This window comes from Anomaloglossus baeobatrachus, chromosome 2 (assembly GCF_048569485.1).
Source record: "Anomaloglossus baeobatrachus isolate aAnoBae1 chromosome 2, aAnoBae1.hap1, whole genome shotgun sequence".
NCBI lineage: Eukaryota > Metazoa > Chordata > Amphibia > Anura > Aromobatidae > Anomaloglossus > Anomaloglossus baeobatrachus.
Window position 1 is genome coordinate 700296987 of NC_134354.1, and position 23588 is coordinate 700320574.

At 44.4% G+C, this 23588-nt stretch overlaps 1 protein-coding gene across 6 annotated transcripts in view; it reads left to right on the top strand.

Moving 5' to 3' along the window:
• FNDC3A (fibronectin type III domain containing 3A) overlaps positions 1 to 23588 on the top strand; it is a 356645-nt gene that overhangs the window by 230967 nt on the left and 102090 nt on the right. For 5 of the 6 annotated variants that reach the window (XM_075337265.1, XM_075337266.1, XM_075337267.1 and 2 more), the window contains one exon: positions 22053 to 22129. In XM_075337265.1, coding sequence (XP_075193380.1) covers positions 22053 to 22129 — 77 coding nt within the window. Of the gene's footprint in view, positions 1 to 7314; positions 7381 to 22052; positions 22130 to 23588 lie in introns of those variants that run through there. The other variant, XM_075337270.1, reaches the window with a different exon arrangement.

Here is a 23588-nt window from a genome sequence, read left to right on the forward strand (position 1 = left end):
AGGAAGGAGGCGGTTTGCCGGCCAGAGCGACATCGCAGGGCAGGTGAGTGCATGTGAAGCTGGCGTAGCGATAATGTTCTCTACGGCAGCTATCACCATGATATCGCAGCTGCAACGGGGGCGGGGACTATCGCGCTCGGCATCGCAGCATCTGCTTGCGATGTTGTAGTGTGCAAAGGGCCCCTTAGGTAACACCTTTTTTCTGCAGCATTTCTGTTCTTTTGTCTTTTTTTTTTTTTTTTGTTTTATTTCTCCAAACTAAGAGTTAATAAAAGATACCGTACTGAATATGTTGTATGTACCCTAAAATCCAGACATTGGCAAATATCTCATCCCTAAAAAAGCCTTTATCCAGCTACATCAACAGAAAAACTAAATAAATAAAAATGAATTCTTCTGGAATGTTACCATGGCTAAACTTTTAAAACAAATTTTTTTTTTAAAAAAAAATGCTGTGTCCTAAAGGCTCAAAATGAATGTGACGGGAAAAAAAAGTGTTCAACTGAAATTGAAAACTATTTTTTTTTTTCTCAAAACAATGTATAGTTTTTCAAAGATGGAGAATATGAAAAACGTAAAAGTATAATTTGAATAGTTTGCAATTTTAGACCCAAAGGGGAGCAGTTTCCGAAAGGAAAAGAAAAAGCTATAGTAGTAAGCAGCATATCTGCAAATAGTCACCAACTGCTGATCTCACTCCTCCACTCCAGATTTTTTTTTTTTATTTAGCAAAGAAGGGGGTTAAAATAACATTTGTAATCACCCTGTTGTGTCGGTGATCTCACTCTGATACAAACACAGCACCTCAACTGACCAAGATCATGAGCGGTGAGTGAGATGAGAGGTCCTGGCAGTAGAGGAGGAGTGGAGCTCAGTGCATAGAACTGGGCCCCAAAAACATCATACCGGGCTCCCCCTCCAGCTGTACACTTGAGACCTCAGCGAGCGAGGGTGGTGCACAACTGATACGACGGCCGCAACATAGGAGATCGGTCGTAGATCAACCGTAGTCTCCTATGCCCTGCGTGAGCCATAGCTGCGGCAACACTTACAAGCAAATAGCCAATGAACAGCCATTCCTGATTTAAAAATTAATTTAAAAGCTTACAAATATTAAGAAATTAATTTAACTGTTTTAATTAAATAAAATGTTGTCATATACGATTTATTTAAAAAAAGCTACACATAACCTTTAGGCCCTGTGCGCACTTACCGGATTTTGCCGCAGATTTTCTGCGGTTTTGCTGCATGTTTCGCTGCAGAAAATGTTCATAACATCTCTGCAGTGGTTCACCAGCAAAACCTATGGGAAAAAAAATCCTGTGCGCACTGGGCGGATTTTGACAGCTGCATGTTTTGCTGCGGGATTCCCGCAGCAAAAACAATTGCATGTCAATTATTTTCCGCACGTCGCTACGGGATTTCACTCCATTGACTCCAAAGTAATCGTGAAATCCCGCAGGGAATAACGCAGGCAGCAAATTCCGTGCAGTTCACTGCGTTTTCCTGCGTTATTCCCTGCGGTATTTCGCGGTTTACCTCCGGTAATGTACATCGCTTGTCTGCGGTTTTGCAGGGAAGTGATGTCATTACAGGAAGAGGAAGCCGTGCAGAGAGTAAACACACAGATCTCACACACACACACACACACACACACACACACACACACACACACACACACACACACACACACACACACACACACACACACACACACACATCACAGACATCACAGACATCACAGACATAGAACACACACAGACACATAGAACACACATAGAAAGCAAACGGAAATATAGAAAACAAAACACGTGTGCTCCGCTGCATATTTACCGCCCAGCCGAGGTAAGCATACAGCGGCGGCCCGTTATTCTCAGGCTGGGGAGGGCGAGGGGCAGGGTTAATGTCCCACGCCTCACTCCCACCTCCCGCAGCCCAGAATATCAGCCGCAGCTGCCCCGGGACTGTCGCATGCATTATGCGGCAGTACCGGAGTGTCCCCGGCTCTTCTTGCTGCCGTGTAGCAGTGGCAGTCAAGGTAATACAAGGGGTTAATGGTGGCGGATCACCACTATTAACTCCAGGCTTGATCATGGCAGCGTCTATGAGACAGCTGACATGATCAACCCGTAAGTAAAGTGAAAAAACACACCCCGAAAAATCCTTTATTTTAAATAAAACACAAACAAGCCTCGTTCACCCTTTTATTAACCCCTCCCGAAACAAAGCTCCGGCGTAATCCACAGCTCCGGCGTCCTGCGATGCTTACATCCAGCCGCGACTGACACAGACACTGCCGAATGCAGCCTCGCACCGAGACAGCAGAGGTAACCACAGGGCATTTCCCACGGCCGGTAATGTGAACTCACTGCCGACCGTGAGAAATGCAGAGTGTGCTCACAGGGACTCTATCTATCATCCTTCTATCTATCCCACTGTCTGTCTATCTATTCTTCTATCTATTCTTCTGTCTATTTCTCTATCTCAGAATGAAATGACTTTTTTTTTTTTTTTTCTTCAATGTGCTTTATTGCATTGAATGCAATAAAGCACATACCAACCCGCATGTGGCAAAACCGCGGTAAAACCGCAGCCAACCACGGAAAACCGCATGCGGTTTTCGGGTGCGGTTTGCCGCATTTTTTTTTACCGCGGGTGCGGTAATCTTTGAATACCTGCGGAATTTTCTTGAGAAAATTCCATTTTCCAGTGCGCACAGGGCCTTAAAGGGGAATTCCCATCTACAAGATCCTTTCCAAATATGTAGTAGGTGTAAAAATATTGGCAAATATGTCCAATTCTCCAATTAATAATGTAGTAGTTCCTCTGCTTCACTGGCGCTTACCTCATGTTCAAGGCATTGCAGGAGCTTAGGTATCCATGGTTATGACCTCTAGTGACTAAGGTCCTACAATGCCCTGCACATGAGGTAAGCAACATGGTGAATTAGAAGAACTATACTACATTTCTAATTGGATGAATTTGCTATTCTTCTTTCTTCATTATTCTTTTTTCTTCTTCTTTAGTCTTCTTCTACTTCTTCCGTCTTCTTCTTCCATCTTCTTCTTCCGTCTTCTTCTTCTTCTTCTTCTTCCGTCTTCTTCTTCCGTCTTCTTCTTCCGTCTTCTTCTTCCGTATTCTTCTTCTTCTTCCGTATTCTTCTTCTTCTTCCGTATTCTTCTTCTTCTTCCGTATTCTTCTTCTTCTTCCATCTTCTTCTTCTTCTTCCGTCTTCTTCTTCTTCCGTCGTCTTCTTCTTTTTCTTCCGTCGTCTTCTTCTTTTTCTTTCGTCTTCTTCTTCTTCGTCTTCGTCTTCGTCTTCGTCTTCTTCTTCCGTCTTCTTCTTCCGTCTTCTTCTTCCTTCTTCTTCTTCCGTCTTCTTCTTCCGTCTTCTTCTTCCATCTTCTTCTTCCGTCTTCTTCTTCCGTCTTCTTCTTCCGTCTTCTTCTTCCGTCTTCTTCTTCCGTCTTCTTCTTCCGTCTTCTTCTTCCGTCTTCTTCTTCTTCTTCTTCCGTCTTCTTCTTCTTCCGTCTTCTTCTTCTTCCGTCTTCCTTCGTCTTCCTTATTCTTTTTTTTCTTCTTTCTTAAAATAGGATCTTGGAGAATGGAATACCCCTTTAAGAAGTTAAGGAAGAGCACACGTGTGGGGTATAAGTGTTTGGCAGGGCTATCTGCACCTCTGAAACCGCTGTTCTCTGATTTTTTTTCACTCTGATGAAAATGTCCAGTATAGTTTGATCTCTTGCTAAAGTTTTATAGACAAACTGTTTTTATTCCTTATAACAAGGCCCTTAGAGTTTGAGTTTAGAATTTTGTATTTGTGGGTCTGGGAAGTTTAGACTGATTTTATAGTTGCATCTTTCCAGACCTCCACATCTTTTAGTGTTTTTCATTATGGCTGCCTCCTTTATAGCAGCTGCTGTCAGAAACCTCAGAGGTAGATTCCGACAAACCACTCGTGTGTCCGGGAGATGATACAGGAGTATAAAATGCACACAAGTCTCAGCAAGGCTACTAAAGTATGTGATGTTAACCAATGGTGCAGTAAGGAAGCGTTTCAGGATGTTCATAAGAAACAGGTTTTCCACAGCTTTTGTATGTGCCGTCCCTACCCCTTTTGGACATCAATAGCAAAAATGGGATACAGCAGTAATTGATACTTATATTTTTTTAAAAAATAGTCTGCCTTGTGAGAACAGTTATCGTGCTCGTTATTTTTGTATGTTTTTGTTGATGATTTTTTGTTTTTCACACGTTCTATTTACATAAAGAAAAAAGTGTCCAGCTAATTTACATAGTGTAATTTAAAGGGAATTTATTTTCTTCAACAATTGAAAAAATGCAAATTATTATTTTTTTTTTTTTTACCTTTTTTTTTTTTTAATTGTAAAATATTAAAAATGTAACAAGTTTTCTTATCACACTTTTAAACACTAGGGGGAGCAGCTGCTGGCATTTGCTGTGAAAGCCTAATGTAGTGCTAGCTCACATTACGACTGCAGTAAAAGTGGGTGGGGCCTGCTCACGTGTCAGATGTTTGTTCTCCTCCCCTTCTGGGTGTTTTTGCAAAATGATAAAGGGGGGATGAAGTCTAGGCTCACAGCATAGAGGCTTATTACTGTTAACCTGTGTCAGACTGGGGCAGCAGGGGCCCACCAAAAACATTGACTCTGCGGGACACTGATCAACTACATGCAAATATTACATTCACAAATGTACCAATGCTTCTATATAACTATATACTGGGTAGTTTGTAAAATGATTCATGAGCTGCTTCCTCTCTCTCTCTACATAGGGAAAAAAGTGTATTGTGGCAGCTACTGATTATTTTAATATGACATTACTACTGCAAAGGGGCCCACCGGAGGATACTCCTGCTCTCCTGTGGGCAGTCCAAGCCTGCTGGTGACTACAAATACACTCTGTGCAGAATTATTAGGCAAATGAGTATTTTGATCACATGATAATTTTTATACATGTTGTCCTACTCCATGCTGTAAAGGCTTGAGAGCCAACTCCCAATTAAGTAAATTAGGTGATGTGTATCTCTGTAATGAGGAGGGGTGCGGTGTAATGACAGCAACTCCCTATATAAGGTGTGCTTAATTATTAGGCAACTTCCTTTCCTCTGGCAAAATGGGTCAGAAGAGAGATTTGACGGGCTCTGAAAAGTCCAAAATTGTGAGATGTCTTGCAGAGGGATGCAGCAGTCTTGAAATTGCCAAACGTTTGCAGCGTGATCAACGAACAATCAAGCGTTTCATGGTAAATAGCCAACAGGGTCGCCTGAAGCGTGTTGGGCAAAAAAGGCGCAAAATAACTGCCCATGAATTGAGGAAAATCATGCGTGAAGCTGCCAAGATGCCATTTGCTACCAGTTTGGCCATATTTCAGATCTGCAACGTTACTGGAGTATCAAAAATCACAAGGTGTGCCATACTCGGGGACATGGCCAAGGTAAGGAAGGCTGAAAAACGACCACCTTTGAACAAGAAACATAAAATAAAACGTTAAGACTGGGCCAAGAAATATCTTAAGACTGATTTTTCAAAGGTTTTATGGACTGATGAAATGAGAGTGACTTTTGATGGGCCAGATGGATGGGCCAGAGGCTGGATCAGTAAAGGGCAGAGAGCTCCACTCCAAATCAGACGCCAGCAAGGTGGAGGGGGGTACTGGTATGGGCTGGTATCAAAGATGAACTTGTGGGACCTTTTCGGGTTGAGGATGGAGTGAAGCTCAACTCCCAGACCTACTGCCAGTTTCTGGAAGACAACTTCTTCAAGCAGTGGTACAGGAAGAAGTCGGTATCGTTCAAGAAAAAGATGATTTTCATGCAGGACAATGCTCCATCACAAGCATCCAACGACTCCACAGCGTGACTGGCCAGTAAAGGTCTGAAAGATGAAAAAAAACAATGACATGGCCCCCTTGTTCACCTGATCTGAACCCCATAGAGAACCTGTGGTCCCTCATAAAATGTGAGCTCTACAGGGAGGGAAAACAGTACACCTCTCGGAACAGTGTCGGGGAGGCTGTGTTGGCGGCTGCACGCAATGTTGATCGTAAACAGATCAAGCAACTGACAGAATCTATGGATGGTAGGCTGCTGAGTGTCATCAGAAAACAAGGTAGCTATATTGGTCACTAATTTTTTGGGTTTTGTTTTTGCATGTCAGAAATGTTTATTTCTAAATTTTGTGCCGTTATATTGGTTTACCTGGTGAAAATAAACAAATGAGATGGGAATATATTTGGGTTTTATTAAGTTGCCTAATAATTATACACAGTAATAGTTACCTGCACAAACAGATATCCTCCTAAGATAGCCAATCTAAAAATAAAAACCACTCCAACTTTCAAAAATATTAAGCTTTGATATTTGAGTCTTTTGGGTTGATTGAGAACATAGTTGTTGATCAATAATAAAAAAAAATTCCTCTAAAATATAACTTACCTAATAATTCTGCACACGGTGTATGAGATATGAGTCAGGATCTGTTGGATCCGAAACGCGTCCTCTGTTTTCCTTTTAATGGAGTCCTAAGTATGCAATTTTAAAATGTGAAATAAAGTTTTGGAATTTTTATTTGGGATTGCTGGATTTTTCTTGGATTTTTTTGGATTGCTTCTTCTGGTGACCAGCTGGGTGGAGCAGCTGATTTAAGTTTTGTGTTTTTTTTTTTTTTTTTTGTTTGTTGTATTTTTGGCAAATACCTCTCACAACCTATTTGGTTATGGCTCACACGAGATGGAAACAGAAAAATGACAGTAGAGGCCAAGAGGATACGATTTACACAAATGTCATTAGCCTTCTGATTTTATGTTTCTGTTTTGTTGATTTTCACTGTGGATTTTGCTCTTTCCAATGTAAATATTGTTAGATCCTGGTGAATTTCACTACAGATTCTGCCCAGAATTCACACCCTACAATAGCAGATTTTGCTGCGCATTAGTCCCCAATCTGCAGCAAAATCTGATCGTGCAGCCAGTGACAGACTGCAGCGGTCAGATGTGTTACGTCATTACTGGAGGGGACCCGAAAAGCGTTAGCACTGGACAGAGGCAGAAGAGAAGGTTTTGGACAATAAATGTGCACCAAAATCTGTACAATTTTGTACTCCGCTGTCAGGAAGGTTTATTTTGTTCCTTTTTTTAGGATCAGACTCTCTAGTTTTCTCTTACTGACACTGTATCCAGTCATTCTTCTTGACAGACCAGTTTCTTTCCTTGCACACAATGGTCCGGGCTCACCCTGCCAGTGTCATGTGACCTGGTCATGTGGTTGCTGGCTCGCTTTCCTGTTTCCCACAGTGCCTGCTAACGTGTGTTCTGCTCTCCCAGGACCCGGCTCCTCTGTTCTCTTTACAGCCATGAGTGGTAAGGCCTCCCGACTCTGATTACACACCTATGTATGCACATCCACAATGGGTGCACCTGCCGGCACGCCTCCATATGTTGGGAGAGACCGGCGCCCCTCGCTGTGTGCAGGCTGTCTGGATATATTGGCTCTGCACAGTGAATGAGCAGATCTGGCAGGTTTTGTGACAATGCAGACAGTAGCTGTTGGGAAGTGATCAGGAGCCATCACTGGCGAGGACGTGCCGCTGAGTGCTGCCTGCATTGTGCGGCGTCTTCTGACTCACTCCTCCGACTGCTGAATCACCCGGCTCTCCACTGATGTGCATTTAAATAGAAAAAAATGACATTGTTTTCATCTTGTCTCCAGTGCGGAGTTAACAAATCCAGCGAAATGTCAGGTCTCACCCCTGGCTACAGCAAGGTAGCTCTTACCCCATCAGTGTGACAGCTCTGGTGTAACCCTTTCAGAGCCATCATGGCTGAAGCAGCAGCTGCAAAGATTATAGAGATCTGCAGTGCTCGAAGTTGTTGTAATTGCTTATTTTTTTTAATAAGTATTCTTTGATATTTTTTTTAAATTTTTTTTGCCATAAAGATGTTGTCTTTGCCATTAAGGCTGCTTTCACACATCAGTTTTTTGGCATCAGGCACAATCCGGCGAAAAAATGGATCAGTTGCATCAGTTTTTTCCATCAGTTCCTTCAGTTTTTTGACAGATTCGGTGTGATACTGAGCATGCTCAGTTAAAAAAAAACGGATCTGGCGTCCGGATCAGTTTTTTTGCCGCATTACGCCGGATCCAGCGTTCATAGGCTTGCATTATAAAACACGCCGTACGGTGCCAGATCCGGCGCGATACGTTTTTTTTTTTGCCGGACACAAAAACGTTCACGTCAAGCTAATTTCATACAGGTTTTTTTCCATCAGGATCAGGCACAATCCGGAAAAAAACGGGTAAAACTGATCCAGCGCCGGATCCGTTTTATCCCCATTGATTTGTATTAGCGCCGGATTGTGCCTGATGGCCTTGCGTTGCATCCAGCTTTTGCCGGATCAGTCATAATTGCCTAAAGCGGCGGCCGGAGGGAACGTATCTTGTAACGTTTTTTGTCTGGCAAAAAAAATGCATCGCACCGGATCCGGCGTGTTTTACAATGGAAACCTATGGATGCTGGATCCGGCGTAATGCGGTAAAAAACGGATGCGGCCGCCGGATCCGTTTTTGTAAACTGAGCATGCTCCAATGTATTTAAAAAAACAGATCCAGCAAAAAAATGGACGAAAAGGATGCAAAAAAAAAGGATGCACCAGATCCGTTTTTTGACGGATCAGGTATATTGGAACCGTCAAAAAAAAGGATCAGGCACATCAGTTTTTGCATATTCTGCGCCGGATCCGTTGCATCAAGCACACGCCGGATTGTGCCTGATGCCAAAAACTGATGTGTGAAATTAGCCTCAACGTTTCATCCGGCCGCCACACAAGTAAATTTTGCCGGATCCGGCAAACAATGGATTAAATGCAAGGCCATCTGGCACAATCTGGCGCTAATGAAAGTCTATGGGGGAAAAAACGGATCCGGCGGCATCAGACGCCGGATCCGTTTTTTCATGTTTTTGCCGGATTGTGGCTGCTGGCAAAAAACTGATGTGTGAAAGCAGCCTAAATAAGCTATGCCAGACACCTACAGTGCAGGCTCTGCATACCTGCTATTTCTGTATGAATATTATACAACATACAACATGACACAATATCACAAGATAAAATCTACCAAAAGATAAAGGGGGAGTACATAATGTATAGTAAGCAGATGAATACTAGCTGGTATCAAATTCCCATTTACCTTTAATCAATCCAAAAACACTGATAAGTGAAACATGGAATAAACCTCAAGGTTGATTATTGAAATAAAGAGGGAAGAGGAAAAGAGGCAAAAGTTTTGGAGAAAATTTGTAGAGATTGCCAAAAAACCTAATAAAGTGCAAGTGCATATGGCTGGACAGGGTCCCCAGTATGGCCATGCTTGGACAAAAATGGTTAGAAAATTATCTAAAGTGCAGGTGCAGTCACAGGGGAACCCAGGCTCAGTCACAACATCAGTACAAAATACCCATAAAAGATGCAGGATCGCCACCAACGTGTGTTTCGCGGAGATACTGTTGCTTTCTCAAGAAGGAAGACACTCTTGTGATATTGTGTTATGTTGTGTGTGTGATCTTCATTAACACTAGAAGTCCCAGAGAGGGGTCATTTAACATTTCTACCATTGGAACCCTATGGAGCTCGAAATTCCTGGGACTTCTAGTGTTAATAAAAAATTATTGTATTTTGCAGAATTACTCGTTTTCCTCTTTGTCCTATAGTTGAATCTTGAGTAGTGCAGACACGGATTCAGTTGATTCACACTGATACCGTGTCCATCCCTATAGCTCATTTATTGAGGATTTTTCTCATAAGATGTCCAGAGGTGTCCGATACTGCACCACAGCACTAACACCTAGGCACTAATTGGGCCCGTAAATGTGAAGGGGACTGAGCCCGATCCAAAGTGAGCATATCTTAGCCCCTTTTGCTGCCTTTTCACCAGATGATGCCGGCCCATCAATCACTGATCGTGGCATTTAAATGGAGTGATTGCAGGGAGCCAAAAAGGGTTCCATGGCAGACGAGGGTCCTGCTTTCTTGGTACAGCTGTGATGCCGAGCAGCACTATATACAGACCGTTTAACCTATATACAGAACAGTATAGATATACAATACTGTTATTACAGTATATAGAATAAGACATCAAAGGATTGCAGCTTCACGTCTCCGAAGGATGAAAAAAATAAAAAAAAATTTAAAATGTTTAAAATAATTACCATTTCAAGAATAGTAAAATTTTAATCGCCCTCTTTTCTACGTTTAAAATTAAAGAAGAAAAACATTTTGGTATCGCTGCCTCTGTAAAAGTTAAATCTGCCAAAATGTAAATATATATGATAGTGTACTTCTGCGTACTATGATGCTGGCCATTCATAAGCAGTCAGCAACACTAAGGCTACATTCACACAACCTTTCCGTTTTTGCGGTTCTCAAAAAACTGTTTTGTTTTTCCACGGATGTGTGGCATCCTTGTGACAACCACATCCATCCCGTTCCATTCAGTATACAGTCCGTGTGACTTCCAATTTTTTGCGAACCGCAAAAAACGCGGAAGGAGAGTTACATACAGTCCAGGGTATCTGGCCAGATGCTGGTCCCCATATAAAGTCTATGGGGAACAGAATCTGGCGCAAAGGGGTAGGAGCAAGTGCTACATACTCACTGATCATCGGCACGGGTGTCACACTGCTCCCACAGCAGCTCTTTGTTCTTCCCAAGCTGGCCACTCATTAGGCTCATTTCATATTCACTGCTTTCACTGCTCACCGGCGTCTGTGATTGGTTGCAGTCAGACAGCTGTCACTCAGCATGGGGGCACGTCTGACTGCAACCAATCACAGCTGCCAGTGGCCTGGTCTATATCGTACAGTACAATAAATAAATAAAAGAAAAAACAGACGTGCGGTCACCCCCAATTTTGATACCAGCCAAGATAAAGCCTCACAGCTGCTGGCTGGTTTACTCAGGCTGGGGAGACCCACGTTATTGGGAGCCCCCCAGCCTAAAAATATAAACCAGCAGCCAGCCGTAATTGCCGCATCCATTAGATGCAACAGTCCTAGGACTTTACCCGGCACATCCCGAATGCCCTGGCGCGGTGGCAAACTGGGTAATATATGGGGTTGATACCAGCTGTGTAATGTCACCTGACATCAAGCCCAGAGGTTATGATGTCACGGCGTCTATCAGATACCCAACATCACTAACCCAGTCAGTAATGGAAAAAAAAATAGACTACAAACAAATTTTTATTTGATAAAACACTCCCCAACATATTCCCTCTTTCACCAATTTATTGAAAAGAAATAAAAAATCCATGTATGGTGTACTCCAATAAGGGTGTCCTACGACAATCCATACTCACTGTCCCAGTCAATGAAGAACAGAATGTTCCCCATTGGCTGGAAGAGCAGTGCAGTGATCTCAGCTAACATAATTAGGTCAGCCCAGGTCACCGCAGGGCATGACAAGTGCTGCTGTCAGGAGGTTAACTAGGTACATTACCTGTGGTAATGAGCTGAGTATCGCGAGCGGCCTGTGACATCACCGCTAGTCACGGTCTCGGACCGCACGCGAGACCTGATGTGAGAATGCAGTGGGCATAGACGTCAGTGACTAGCACTAACATCAGGCGTGCAGATGCTGACACACTGCAGTGCGAGCAGCTGTGGGGTTGGCGGCGAGCGGGACACAGACCGCAAGGGCACCCAACGGAGGTCACACGAAAGGGCTTCCATGCGGCTTCCGGGGATTTTGCGGACTCAATGACTTGTATTGAGTCACAGTCCCTTATTACGGAACAGAATAGGACATGTTCCATAATAACGGAATGGACATATAGATTCCGATTTGTTGTTTTTTTTTGTAGGAACGGATGTACATGGAAGTGCTTCAGTGTGCCATCCGATCATACACAAAAGACATTGAAAAGATGGTCCTGTCAGTAGGTCCGCAAAAAAACAGGAACTGACCACGACAAACGGAACGGTCATCTGAATGAGCTCTAAAAGACAAGAAAAACAACCTCCTGCATGAGTCAGTATGGGGGGAGGGGCAGTGCAACTGAGTTTAAAGGGGTTGTCCACTACTTGGACATCCACTTCTCATTCCCTTGTACGCCCCATAAAAAATAAACCCCGTGAGCAATCAGGGCTGGCTTCCTCCTCTCAGGCTTCGAAGCGCTCACATACTGTTCAAATGTCCAAAGGCAGGGAGACAGGCACGGATTGCTGATTAGTCCCGGGGTTCGTGTGTCATAGTGTCACATGGGCCACGGGAATGTAGTTTTAGACATCGCTGGAACCGCGGCTGTACTGGAGGTGAGTATATACTTTTTTATTTTTATGGGGGTGAAAAAAGGAAATGAGAAGGGGTTGTTCAAGTAGTGGACATCCCCTTTAACTGTATGTGTCACATTGAAAACCCTTTTATCAACTTTCCTGACTACTGAGTGCGTCCGTATCCCACTTATGTCTGCTGTGCTCAAGCAACTTGTAACCTCTCTGTAGTGAGATCAGTGGGATCATTACGTCTCACACAGAAGTGACCTGCCTGTTTGGATGAATTGCTATATCATATGTAATGAGACCCTGCTCTGCTCTCATTGCAGTGGGATTGCAAGTTGAGCACAATAGACAGAAGTGTGATACTGATATATCTCCAGACAAGTGGGAGGGGAGGGGCAGCACAGCAGAGGTGACGGGCTGGGAGATGAGCAGATTAAAGGTTGTAATGTAACATAGTTAAACTCAACTGTGCCACCCCTCACCCTAGGAGAGCCTTAGGTGTTAGTTATCTGTGCACTCTAATCAAGCAGGAGGTTAGACCAGGAGATCAGAGCTGTCTGTCCTTATACATCTCTCACACCAAGAAACCCGCTCTAAGCTATGGTGAGATTGTTCTTATTTTTTTTAGTGTTGCTGCCTACATATAACTGGTTAGCATCATACAAGGGGAAAAAGGTACACACCCCAGTGCAAACTTTCTGATAGCACCCACTAGGACTTAAAGGGGTGGTCCGAGACGAATCTCCTTCTAATAAACTTTCATTTAAAATTTCCTACTGTTCCCTATTTATTTTTACCAGCTTACTGTTTGATGATGCTTGGTTTGAGAATCCCCAGTGCATGCTGAGATATTCAAATGAAACTTGATCAGGGAAAGAAGCTGTGGTCACAGCCGCAACGTGTCCCCACCCTGAAACAAAGCTTCAGTTGCAACCATTTCAGGGGCTGGGATAGTCCCTGTTCTACTGAGCATGTGCAGACTGTTAATTCTGACGTAGTTTCAATGCACAGCGACAGTATGCTCCCTCGCCAACTCTGATGAGGAGTTAAGAGCTGGCAAGAGAGCGTACTGCTGGTGCGCATTGTGAGAAAAATCGTCGACGAGCCTGCCCCCGAAACAGACGCTGTGTGACTACAAGCAAAGGAACTGTTAGGCTATGTGCGCACTAGAAAAGTGATTTTTCTCAAGAAAATTTCTTGAGAAACTTCTGAGAGTTGAAGATTACCGCACCTGCGGTAAAAAAACGCACCAAATCCGCGGGAAAAACACATGCAATTTTACCGCGATTTTGCCGCAGGTTGGTCCCTGCGTTTTTTTTATGCTGAAGAGAAATAAATAATATAGATAATAGGTAGATAATCGATAGATAATGGATAGAGGGAAAGATGGATAGATGAATAGAGAGATAGATAGATGAGAAAGACCTATATAACATCCCACCCCCCTGCATATTCTAAGCTGGCACCCTTTAGTGACTTTCATGTGGCACTAAAGGGTGCCTAGCCTTGTATTTAGCCAAAAAATAAATAATTAAAAAAAAAATGACATGGGGTTTCCCCTATTTTTGTAGCCAGCTAGGGTAAAGCAGACGGCTGCAGCCTGCAAACCACAGCTGGCAGCTTCACCTTGGCTGGTAATCCAAAACAGAGGGCACCCCACGCTGTTATTTTACATTTAAATAAATAATTTAAAACAAAAACCGTGGGGTCCCCCCAAATTGGATCACCAGCCGAGGTAAAGCGGACAGCTGTGGTCTGATATTCTCAGACTAGGGAGGTCCACTGTTATTGGACACTCCCCAGCCTAAAAATAGCAGGCTGCAGCCGCCCCAGAAGTGGCGCATCCATTAGACGTGCCAATCCTGGCGCTTCGCCCCAACTCATCCCGTTGCCCTGGTGCGGTGGCAAACGAGGTAATATATGGGGTTGATGCCAGATGTGTAATGTCACCTGGCATCAAGCCCTGGGGTTAGTGATGTCACGCGTCTATCAGCTACCTGACATCACAAACCCAGTCAGTAAGAAATATAAAATAGACAACAAAAAAGTTTTATTTGAAAAAAAACACTCCCCACATTCCCTCTTTCACCAGTTTATTGATAAGAACAATCAATTCCACGTCCGGCGTAATCCAATAAGGGGGGGGCGTCCCACGGCGATCCATACCATGTCCCAGTCCATGAAGAACAGAAGGTTCCCCATTGGCTGGGAGAGCAATGCAGTGACCTGAGCTAACGTCAATAGCCCAGGTCACTGCAGGGGATGTCGAGCGCTGCTATCAGGAGGATAGATGAGATCATTACCTGCTGTGATGATCTCCTGCAGTCCTGCCATCAGCGCTGTCACTGCCTTCTATGCCCGCCGCGTTGTCAGCAGTATCGCGAGAGCCCGTGACGTCACCGCTAGTGACAGTCTCGGGCCGCTCGCAAAACGGGCATAGACGGCAGTGACAGGGGTGATGTCAGGAGGCAGGAGATCATCACAGCGGGTAATGATCTCATCTCAGCTCCTGACAGCAGCGCTCGGCATCCCCGCGGCTGCACGCACTGCTGAGTGTCAGTGTCTGCCTGCGCTGCAGGGTGACAAGCCGCTGATACTGCGGGCAGACACTGACACTGCTGTGCGTGCAGTGGCGGGGCTGCAGCGGACCACAGACTGCACGGGCACCCGCCGGACGTCACACGGAAGCGCTTCTGTGTGGCGTCCAGGGAGTGTGACGTCTGTGTTTACTTTGCTCCGCCTCCTCTTCCTGGCATAATGACATCCCTCTCTGCAAAACCGCAGGGAGCGATGAGCATTACCGCAGGTAAATCGCGGCTATACCGGGGGTATACCGCACATCATTTGCTACCTGCGGTATACCCCCGGGATTTCGCGATTACATTACAGTGAATGGAGTGAAATTCCGGGGGTATTCCGCAGGTACCTGCAGAAAATAATGGACATGCTCATTTTCTCAAGAAAGTTTCTTGAGAAAAATCCGCAGTGTGCGCACAGCTATTTTTTGTTCCCATAGGTTTTGCTGGGAAATGTCTGCAGAAAGATTTAAAACCTTTCTCAAGAAATTTCCACAGCAAATCCGTGGGTAAAACGGCCTAGTGCGCACATAGCCTTAGTCAAACAGCAAAAACTGGGGCTGAGCAGGAAACTGAGCCTGAAAGAGCAGATGTTTGGTAAGTGCTTCAATATGTCAAAAGCACTTCAGCCTCATTTGCATATTGATTCAAAAAGAACAGACTGCTTTATTAAAATGTATGGATGGCCTTGTCTTTGCAAGAGATGAAAAGGCATGTTAACAATTTGGGGGGTTAAATTCTGCCTTTAAAGTTAGATGTTGATTAAAGGAGTTATCCGACATAAACTCAAAAATTTTTGTTAAGCTAATCTGTGCTGTATTGTCATATAAGTCACACCTACATTGTTATATTTTGTTTTCTAACTTTTGTTCCTCTTGAATTCACCCTTTATTCTCTGCAGCTTCTTGTTTACATTCAGATCCAGCAAACTGACCACTTCCTGTGCCAAACCTCAGTCAGAGCTGTCACCACCCACCCCAGTGTCCGGCCTTGCCCTCTGCCCGCCCCCTGCACACACATTCCCTGTCAGTATATTCTGCCCCAGCATCTGACCTATTATCACTACAGCATTGCAAATAACAGCCCCACATCGGGCTGTGCACCGCACACGCACACATATGGCTCTGCACCGCACACATTTGGCTCTGTACCGCACACGCACACATATGGCTCTGTACCGCACACGCACACATATGGCTCTGTACCGCACACGCACACATATGGCTCTGTACCGCACACGCACACATATGGCTCTGCACCGCACACGCACACATATGGCTCTGCACCGCACACGCACACATATGGCTCTGCACCGCACACGCACACATATGGCTCTGTACCGCACACGCACACATATGGCTCTGCACCGCACACATATGGCTCTGCACACGCACACATATGGCTCTGCACACGCACACATATGGCTCTGCACACGCACACGTATGGCTCTGCACCGCCCGCCCCCCATCCCCATCGGGAACACATGTAAAGAGTACATACTCACCCATCCTCAGTCCCCGCCGCTCCTGCACGTTCGCACGCTGTCTGTGCTCTGACGTCACCACTGTGCTGAAGAGAGCACAGACAGCGGGAGGGACAATGATGAGAAGCAGCGCTGCGCTGCTTCTCATCAGCACTGCGCTGCTTCTCATCAGCACTTTCAAATGTACCGGCATCTGTGATCTGTGATGCCGGTACATTTGAATGTGTGATCCTGAGCAGGGGGCCCGGTGCTGGAGCTGACACCGCTGCAGGAGCTGACACCGCTGCAGCTGCCGCCAGGCCCCGCCCCCAGGTCACGGACCCCACAGAAGTGCAGGGGGAGGTTACTGGAGAGTAACATAGGTGCGGAGGAATGTGTGGGAGGGTGCAGGGAAGGGGGCGGTGACTCCTTGCACTGTACCAGCCCAGCAGGGCGGCGACATGCTGTTCCACATTTGCATGTCAACATGGTCCTGCCCATGTTGACATGAAATGACCGGAAGCAGTAAAATCGCGGCAGGAGCGGTCACATGACCGCTCTGAGCCGGGGGAGAGGGGCTGACAGCAGGGCAGGTAAGTGGTCTCTATCTACTTACCTGCCCCAATGTAGCCCAATAGGGTAATAAAAAAAAAAAAGTCAAAGAAGCCGGATAACCCCTTTAACCCCTTAACGACCGCCGATACGCCTTTTAACGGCGACAAATTAGGGTACTTCTTCCGATCCGCCGCTTTTTAACGGCGGTCAGAAAAAAAGGTCTAGCGCCCCCCAGAGTCAGAAAATTTCCGGGGTCTCAGCTGCCGGGGGTAGCTGAGAGACCCTGGAGATCATGATTCTGGCCGGTTTTTCCGGTCCCCGCTCACCTGATGACCGGTATACACCGTATACCGATGATCAGGTTACAGTAAATGACCGCGCCGGTAAAAAATCATTTATCTCCCATCTGGCATAAACAAACATGTCAGATGGGAGATAAATCTCATCCCCCGGTCCTCTCCGGTCCCCCGGTGTCGCTAAAGTGTCCCCCCACCCCCCCTTCCTCCCGAAAATCTAACATGGCGCTGCACATACCGGCGCGCAGAGCAGCGCGCCGGCCGCATTTCCCACTTTCCTATGGTTTCTGTCGCATGTGCTATGACACATACGACAGAAACCTGCTCCCCAGGCCCTGCCAGGTCACCCCCTATTCCCACCCCGGTGTTCCTCGGTGTCCCCCGTACCTGTTAGCTCTGATTCCCCGCGGCCCCCTCTTCCGGCTCCTTCACAGTGCACGCCGGTCACACGTGCAGAGCGCGGCTGTCAGCTTCCTGTGTCTGTGACTCAGACGCTGGCTGCTGCTGCTTGCACAGAGTCTGTAGCTGTGACCCGGGGAGGGTGGGTGCAAATTCTTTGCACCCACTCTCCTCAAATGGATGGTCTGCACTCCTAGAAAATGGGGGATACGTTCCCTGAACGTGCCCCCCATATTCTAGAAGGTCCAGAATCGCCGCGGGACTTTCACAATGGATTACAGCAGGGACTTGATTTTTTTTTTTTTCTTTTCAATAAATTGGCCAAAGAGGGAATGTTTTTGGGGAGTGTTTTTTCAAATAAAAATTTTTTTTGTTGTCAATTTTTTTTTATTATTACTGTCAATTAGTTATGTCTGGTATCAAATAGACGCTGTGACATAACTAATTGCTGGGCTTGATGCCAGGTGACATTACACATCTGGTATCAACCCCATTTATTACCCCGTTAGCCACCGCACCAGGGCGCGGGATGAGTTGGGGTGAAGCGCCAGGATTGGCGCATCTGATGGATGCGCCACTTCTGGGGCGGCTGCGGCCTGCTATTTTTAGGCTGGGAAGAGTCCAATAACCATGGCTCTTCCCACCCTGAGAATACCAGACCCCAGCTGTCAGCTTCACCTTGACTGGTGATCTAATTTGGGGGGACCCTACGTTTTTTGGTTTTTTTTTTAATTATTTATTTATAAATAATTAAAAAAAAAAAACAGCTTGGGGAGCCCTCCAAATTGATCACCAGCCAAGGTGAAGCTGTCAGCTGTGGTTTGCAGGCTACAGCTGTCTGCTTTACCCTAGCTGGCTATCAAAAATAGGGGGGACCCCACGTCATTTATTTTAATTTTTTTTTCTTTTTGGGCTAAATACAAGGCTAGGCACCCTTTAGTGCCACATGAAAGGGCACTAAAGGGCGCCAGCTTAGAATATGCAGGGGGGTGGGACGTTATATATGTTTGACATCTATCCATTCATCCATTGTAGCATTTTAGGCTATGTGCCCACAATCAGGGTTTGCAGCGTTTTGGGCGCAGAGTGTTTTCCCTGCGTCCATAACGCTGCGTTGTGCAATAGAAGCACAGTGGAAGGATTTTTAGAAATCCCGTGCCCACTGTGCTTCTTTTCTCCGCAGCATAAACCGACCTGTGGCGCAGCTTCCCGAGCCTCAGCATGTCAATTTTATGCTGCGGAGATGAGTGTGCTCTGCAGGTAGCATAGAACTAGAGTCCACAGCAGCCTGAACCCAAATCGTGGGCATGGGCAGCTGCGTTCTCCCGTGGACAACACTCACATCTCTGTAGGAAGGCTGACACTGTGTACTGGACGCCATGTCGCTGAATCATGGCCACATAGCCTAAAAGTGAGAAATTCGTTGCTACAGCAACATTTTTGTGAAGTACCTGTGGATTCAAAATGCTTACTATACTCCTGAATAAAATCCTTGAGGGGTCCAGTTTCCAAAATGGAGTCACTTGTGGGGGGTTTCTAATGTATAGGTAACCAAGAGGCCCTGCTAATGTGACATGGTGCGCGCAATTTATTTCAACTTTTCCAAAATTCAAATGGTGCTCCTTCCATTCCAAGCCCTCCCATATATCCAAACAGAGGTTTTTGGCCACATATGGGGTATCCCTGCGCTCACAAGAAATTGGATAACAACCTGTGGGGTCCACGTTTTGTTGTTGCCTCTTGAAAAAGTGAGAAATGTGATGCTAAAGAAACCTTTTTGTGAAAAAAAAGAAAATTTTCAATATGGCAACCTAAGCTTATCAACTTCTGTGAAGTATTCGTGGATTCAAAATGCTCAATATACACCTAGATAAAAGCCTTGAGGTTTCTTGATTCCAGAATGGGGTCACTTGTGGGGGGCCTCCACTGTTTAGGCACTTTAGGGGCTTTCCAAATGCGACATAGCGTCCACTAATTATTCCAGCCAAATGTTCAGTCAAATTGCACTCCTTCCCTTCCAAGACCTGCCGTGTGCCCAAACAGTTGATTTCCACCACATATAAGATATCACCAAACTCAAGAGAAATTGCAGAATACATTTCATGGTGATTTTTTTCCTGTTACCCTTGTGAAAAAAAAAGCTACCTGGTTGAAGTAACAATTTTGTGGTAAAATTTTATTTTTTTATTTTCATGGCTCAACGTTATAAACTTCTGTGAAGCACCTGGGGGTTCAGGGTACTCACCAAACATCTAGATAAATTCCTTGAGAGGCCTAGTTTCCAATATGGGGTCACTTGTGGTGGTTTTTTGCTGTTTACGTACCTTAGGGGTCCTCCAAATGCAACATGGTGCCCGCAATCTTTTTCAGCCAAATTTCCTTTCCAAAATTCAAATATTGCTCCTTTCGTTCCAAGCCCTCCCATTTGTCCAAACAAAGGTTTCAGACCACATGTGAGGTATCACCGCGCTCATAAAAAAGTGGATAACAAACATTTGGGTCAAATTTTTGGAATTACCTCTTGAAAAAGTGAGAGAATTGATGCTAAAGCAACATTTTTGAGAAAAAAATTACAATTTTCAATATGACAAAGTAACGTTATCAAAATCTGTGAAGTACCTGTGGGTCCAAAATGCTCAGTATACCCCTCGATAGAAGCCTTAAGGGGTCTAGTTTCCAAAATGGGGTCACTTGAGGGGGGGTTCCTGCTGTTTAGGTACCTTAGGGGATCTGTAAAAGCAACATGGTGCCCGCAATCTGTTTCAGCCAACTTTGCTTTCCAAAATTCAAATATTGCTCCTTTCATTCCGAGCTCTCCCATTTACCCAAACAAAGGTTTCTGACCACATGTGGGGTATTGGCGCGCTCATAAGAAAGTGGGTAACAAAGTGTGAGGTCCAATTTTTGGTGTTACCTCTTGAAAAAGTAAGAAAATTAGTGCTAAAGTAACATTTTTAGGTAAAATGTTAATTTTTATTTTTTTTCATTCCACATTACTTTAGTTCCTGTGAAGCACTTGAAGGGTTAATAAACTTCTTGAATGTGGTTTTGAGTACCTTGAGGGGTGCAGGTTTTAGAATGGTGTCACTTTTGGGTATTTTCTGTCACCCAGGCCTCTCAAAGTCACATCAAATGTGATGTGGTCCCTAAAAAAATGGTTTTGTAAATTTTGTTGAAAAAATCGGAAATTGCTGATGAACTTTGAACCCTTCTAACTTCCTAACCCCAAAAAATTTTGTTTCAAAAATTGCGCTGATCTAAAGTAGACAAGTGGGAAATGTTATTTATTAACTATTTTGTGTGACATAACTCTCCGGTTTATGGGCATAAAAATTAAAAGTTTGAAACTTGCAAAATTTTTAATTTTTTTGTCAAATTTCAGATTTTTTCACAAATAAAATAAAAAAATATCATCCTAAATTTACCTCTAACATGAAGCCCAATATGTCATGAAAAAACATTCTCAGAATCACCGGGATCCATTGAAGCGTTCCAGAGTTATAACCTTATAAAGTGACACTGGTCAAAATTGCAAAAAAATGGCCTGGGCATTAAGTACAAAACTGGCTTCGTCCTTAAGGGGTTAAATAAAGTTGCAAGTTTTCCCAATGTGTCTACATTGGTGACCATTCTTTTTAAAGGGAACCTGTCACCAGTTTTTCGACCTATGAGCTGCGGCCACCACCACTGGGCTCTTCTATACAGCATTTTAACATGCTGTATATAAGCGCCCAGGCCGCTGTGTAGAACATAAAAAAAACCTTTATGATACTCACCTAATTGTCAGTGCGGTGGATGGGTCTTATGGGCGTCTCCGTTGTCCGGTGTCGGCGCCTCCTTGTTCGGCCATCTTTGTCCTCCTTCTGAAGCTTGTGTGCATGACGCATGCTACGTCATACACACTCGCCGGTCCCGCGCAGGCGCACTACAATTCTTTGATCTGCCTTTATGCGCCTGCGCAGGACCTGAATACCGGCCTGTGTGTATGACATAGGACGCGTCATACACACAGGTTTCAGAAGGAGGAGGACCAAGATGGCCGTAAGAGGAGGCGCTGGTCCCAGAGAACGGTGCCACCCATCTGACTTTTATGCATCGGCGCGACCTTCTAGGTGAGTATTATAAAATGTTTTTTATGTTCTACACAGCGGCCTGGGCTCTTATATACAGCATGTTAGAATGCTGTATATAAGAGCCCGATGTTGGTGGCCGCAGCTTATAGGCCGAAAAACTGGTGACAGGTTCCCTTTAAGAGTGTTTTCATTCCAGTTATGTAATGTGTTGCATTTTCCTCCTGTTTGGACACTGATCATTGTGTTTGGTTTTCCGTGGACGGGTCTTCCTAAATCTCCTGATATAAAGTTGTATTTTTTTTCTGTTTCCTCTTTTCCTCCTTTGATATTTGTACAATTTTTCTTGATGGTTTTATGTCTGTCTATTCTTACTAAACGGTGTGTTATTCTCTTTGCAGGTCCTGCTCAGGTCCCTATGATGTCACCGAATGGCTCAGTTCCCCCAATCTATGTGCCTCCAGGATATGCTCAGCAGGTGCGTATTCTCTTCCTCTGAAGAAATCTGCGCAGTAATCATATTATCACTCATTACGGCACATGCTATATTCACCGGTCTACACTGCGTCCTTTTATTTTATTTATTTTTTTTGCTGCTATAAAATATTGATTATCGGCGTGTGCAAGGACCAACCAAATGACTTAAAGCAAAATGTCTCCGTTTATATTAGTAAGCACTCTGGGGGAAAAAATCCTCTCCTGCAAGATTTTCCATATATGTTAACAAATATTCGTTTGATCATTATTGCAAAGAATTTGTCAAATCTAATGGAATAAGCCCAGCTTAAAGCGTATCTGTCGTTTTATTTAATAAATCAATTTTACACATGAAAATAAGCAACTTTGTAACTTACAAGTGCATCTCAATAAATTATATCAAAATATTATCAAAAAGTTAATTTGTGTCAGTAATTCAATAGAAAAAGAGAAACGCATATATTATATAGTCATTACACACAGAGGGATCTATTTCAAGTGTTTATTTCTGTTAATGTTGATGATTATTGATTACAGCCAATGAAAACCCAAAAGTCGTCATCTCAGAAAATTAGAATATTTACCACAAAACACCTGCAAAGACTTCCTAAGCATTTAAAATGGTCCCTTAGTCTGGTTCAGTAGGCTACACAATCATGGGGAAGACTGCTGACTTGACAATGTCCAGAAGGCAATAGTAAGGATGACAGCGTTCCTGTGGGTGAAAAAGCATGCAATTCTTTATTCCATCAGTTGTTTTACAGCAACGTTTCGACCTGGTGGTCTTTGTCAAGCTTGACAAAGACCACCAGGTCGAAACGTTGCTGTAAAACGACTGATGGAATAAAGAATTGTATGTTTTTTCACCCAGAGGAACGCTGTCATCCTTACTGCTGGTATGTTATTTCAAGTGATCCCTTGATCTTGGACGTGCGCTCCTGAGGTGCTAATTGTGCTGTTGCATAGGCACATAAGTCTTTTAACCAAGGTGCTGTGGACTTTTTTCTTTTTTTGGAAATGTCCAGAAGGCAGTCAATGACACACTCCACAAGGAGGATAAGCCACAAAAGGGCATTGCTAAAGAAGCTGGATGTTCAGAGTGCTGTATCCAAGTATATTAATGGAAAATTGAGTGGAAGGAAAAAGTGTGGTAGAAAAAGGTGCACAAGCAACCGGGATAAATGCAGCCTTGATAGGATTGTTAAGAAAAGGCCATTCAAAAATTTGGGGGAGATTTAAAAGGAGTGTACCGCTGCTGGAGTCAGTGCTTCAAGAGCCACCACACACAGATGAATCCAGGACATGGGCTACAACTGTCACATTCCTTGTGTCAAGTCACTTATGACCAATAGACAACGCCAGAAGCATCTTACCTGAGCCAAGGAGAAAAAGAACTGGACTGTGCTCAGTGTCCAAGGTGGTGGTTTCAGATGAAAGTAAATTTTGCACTTCATTTGGAA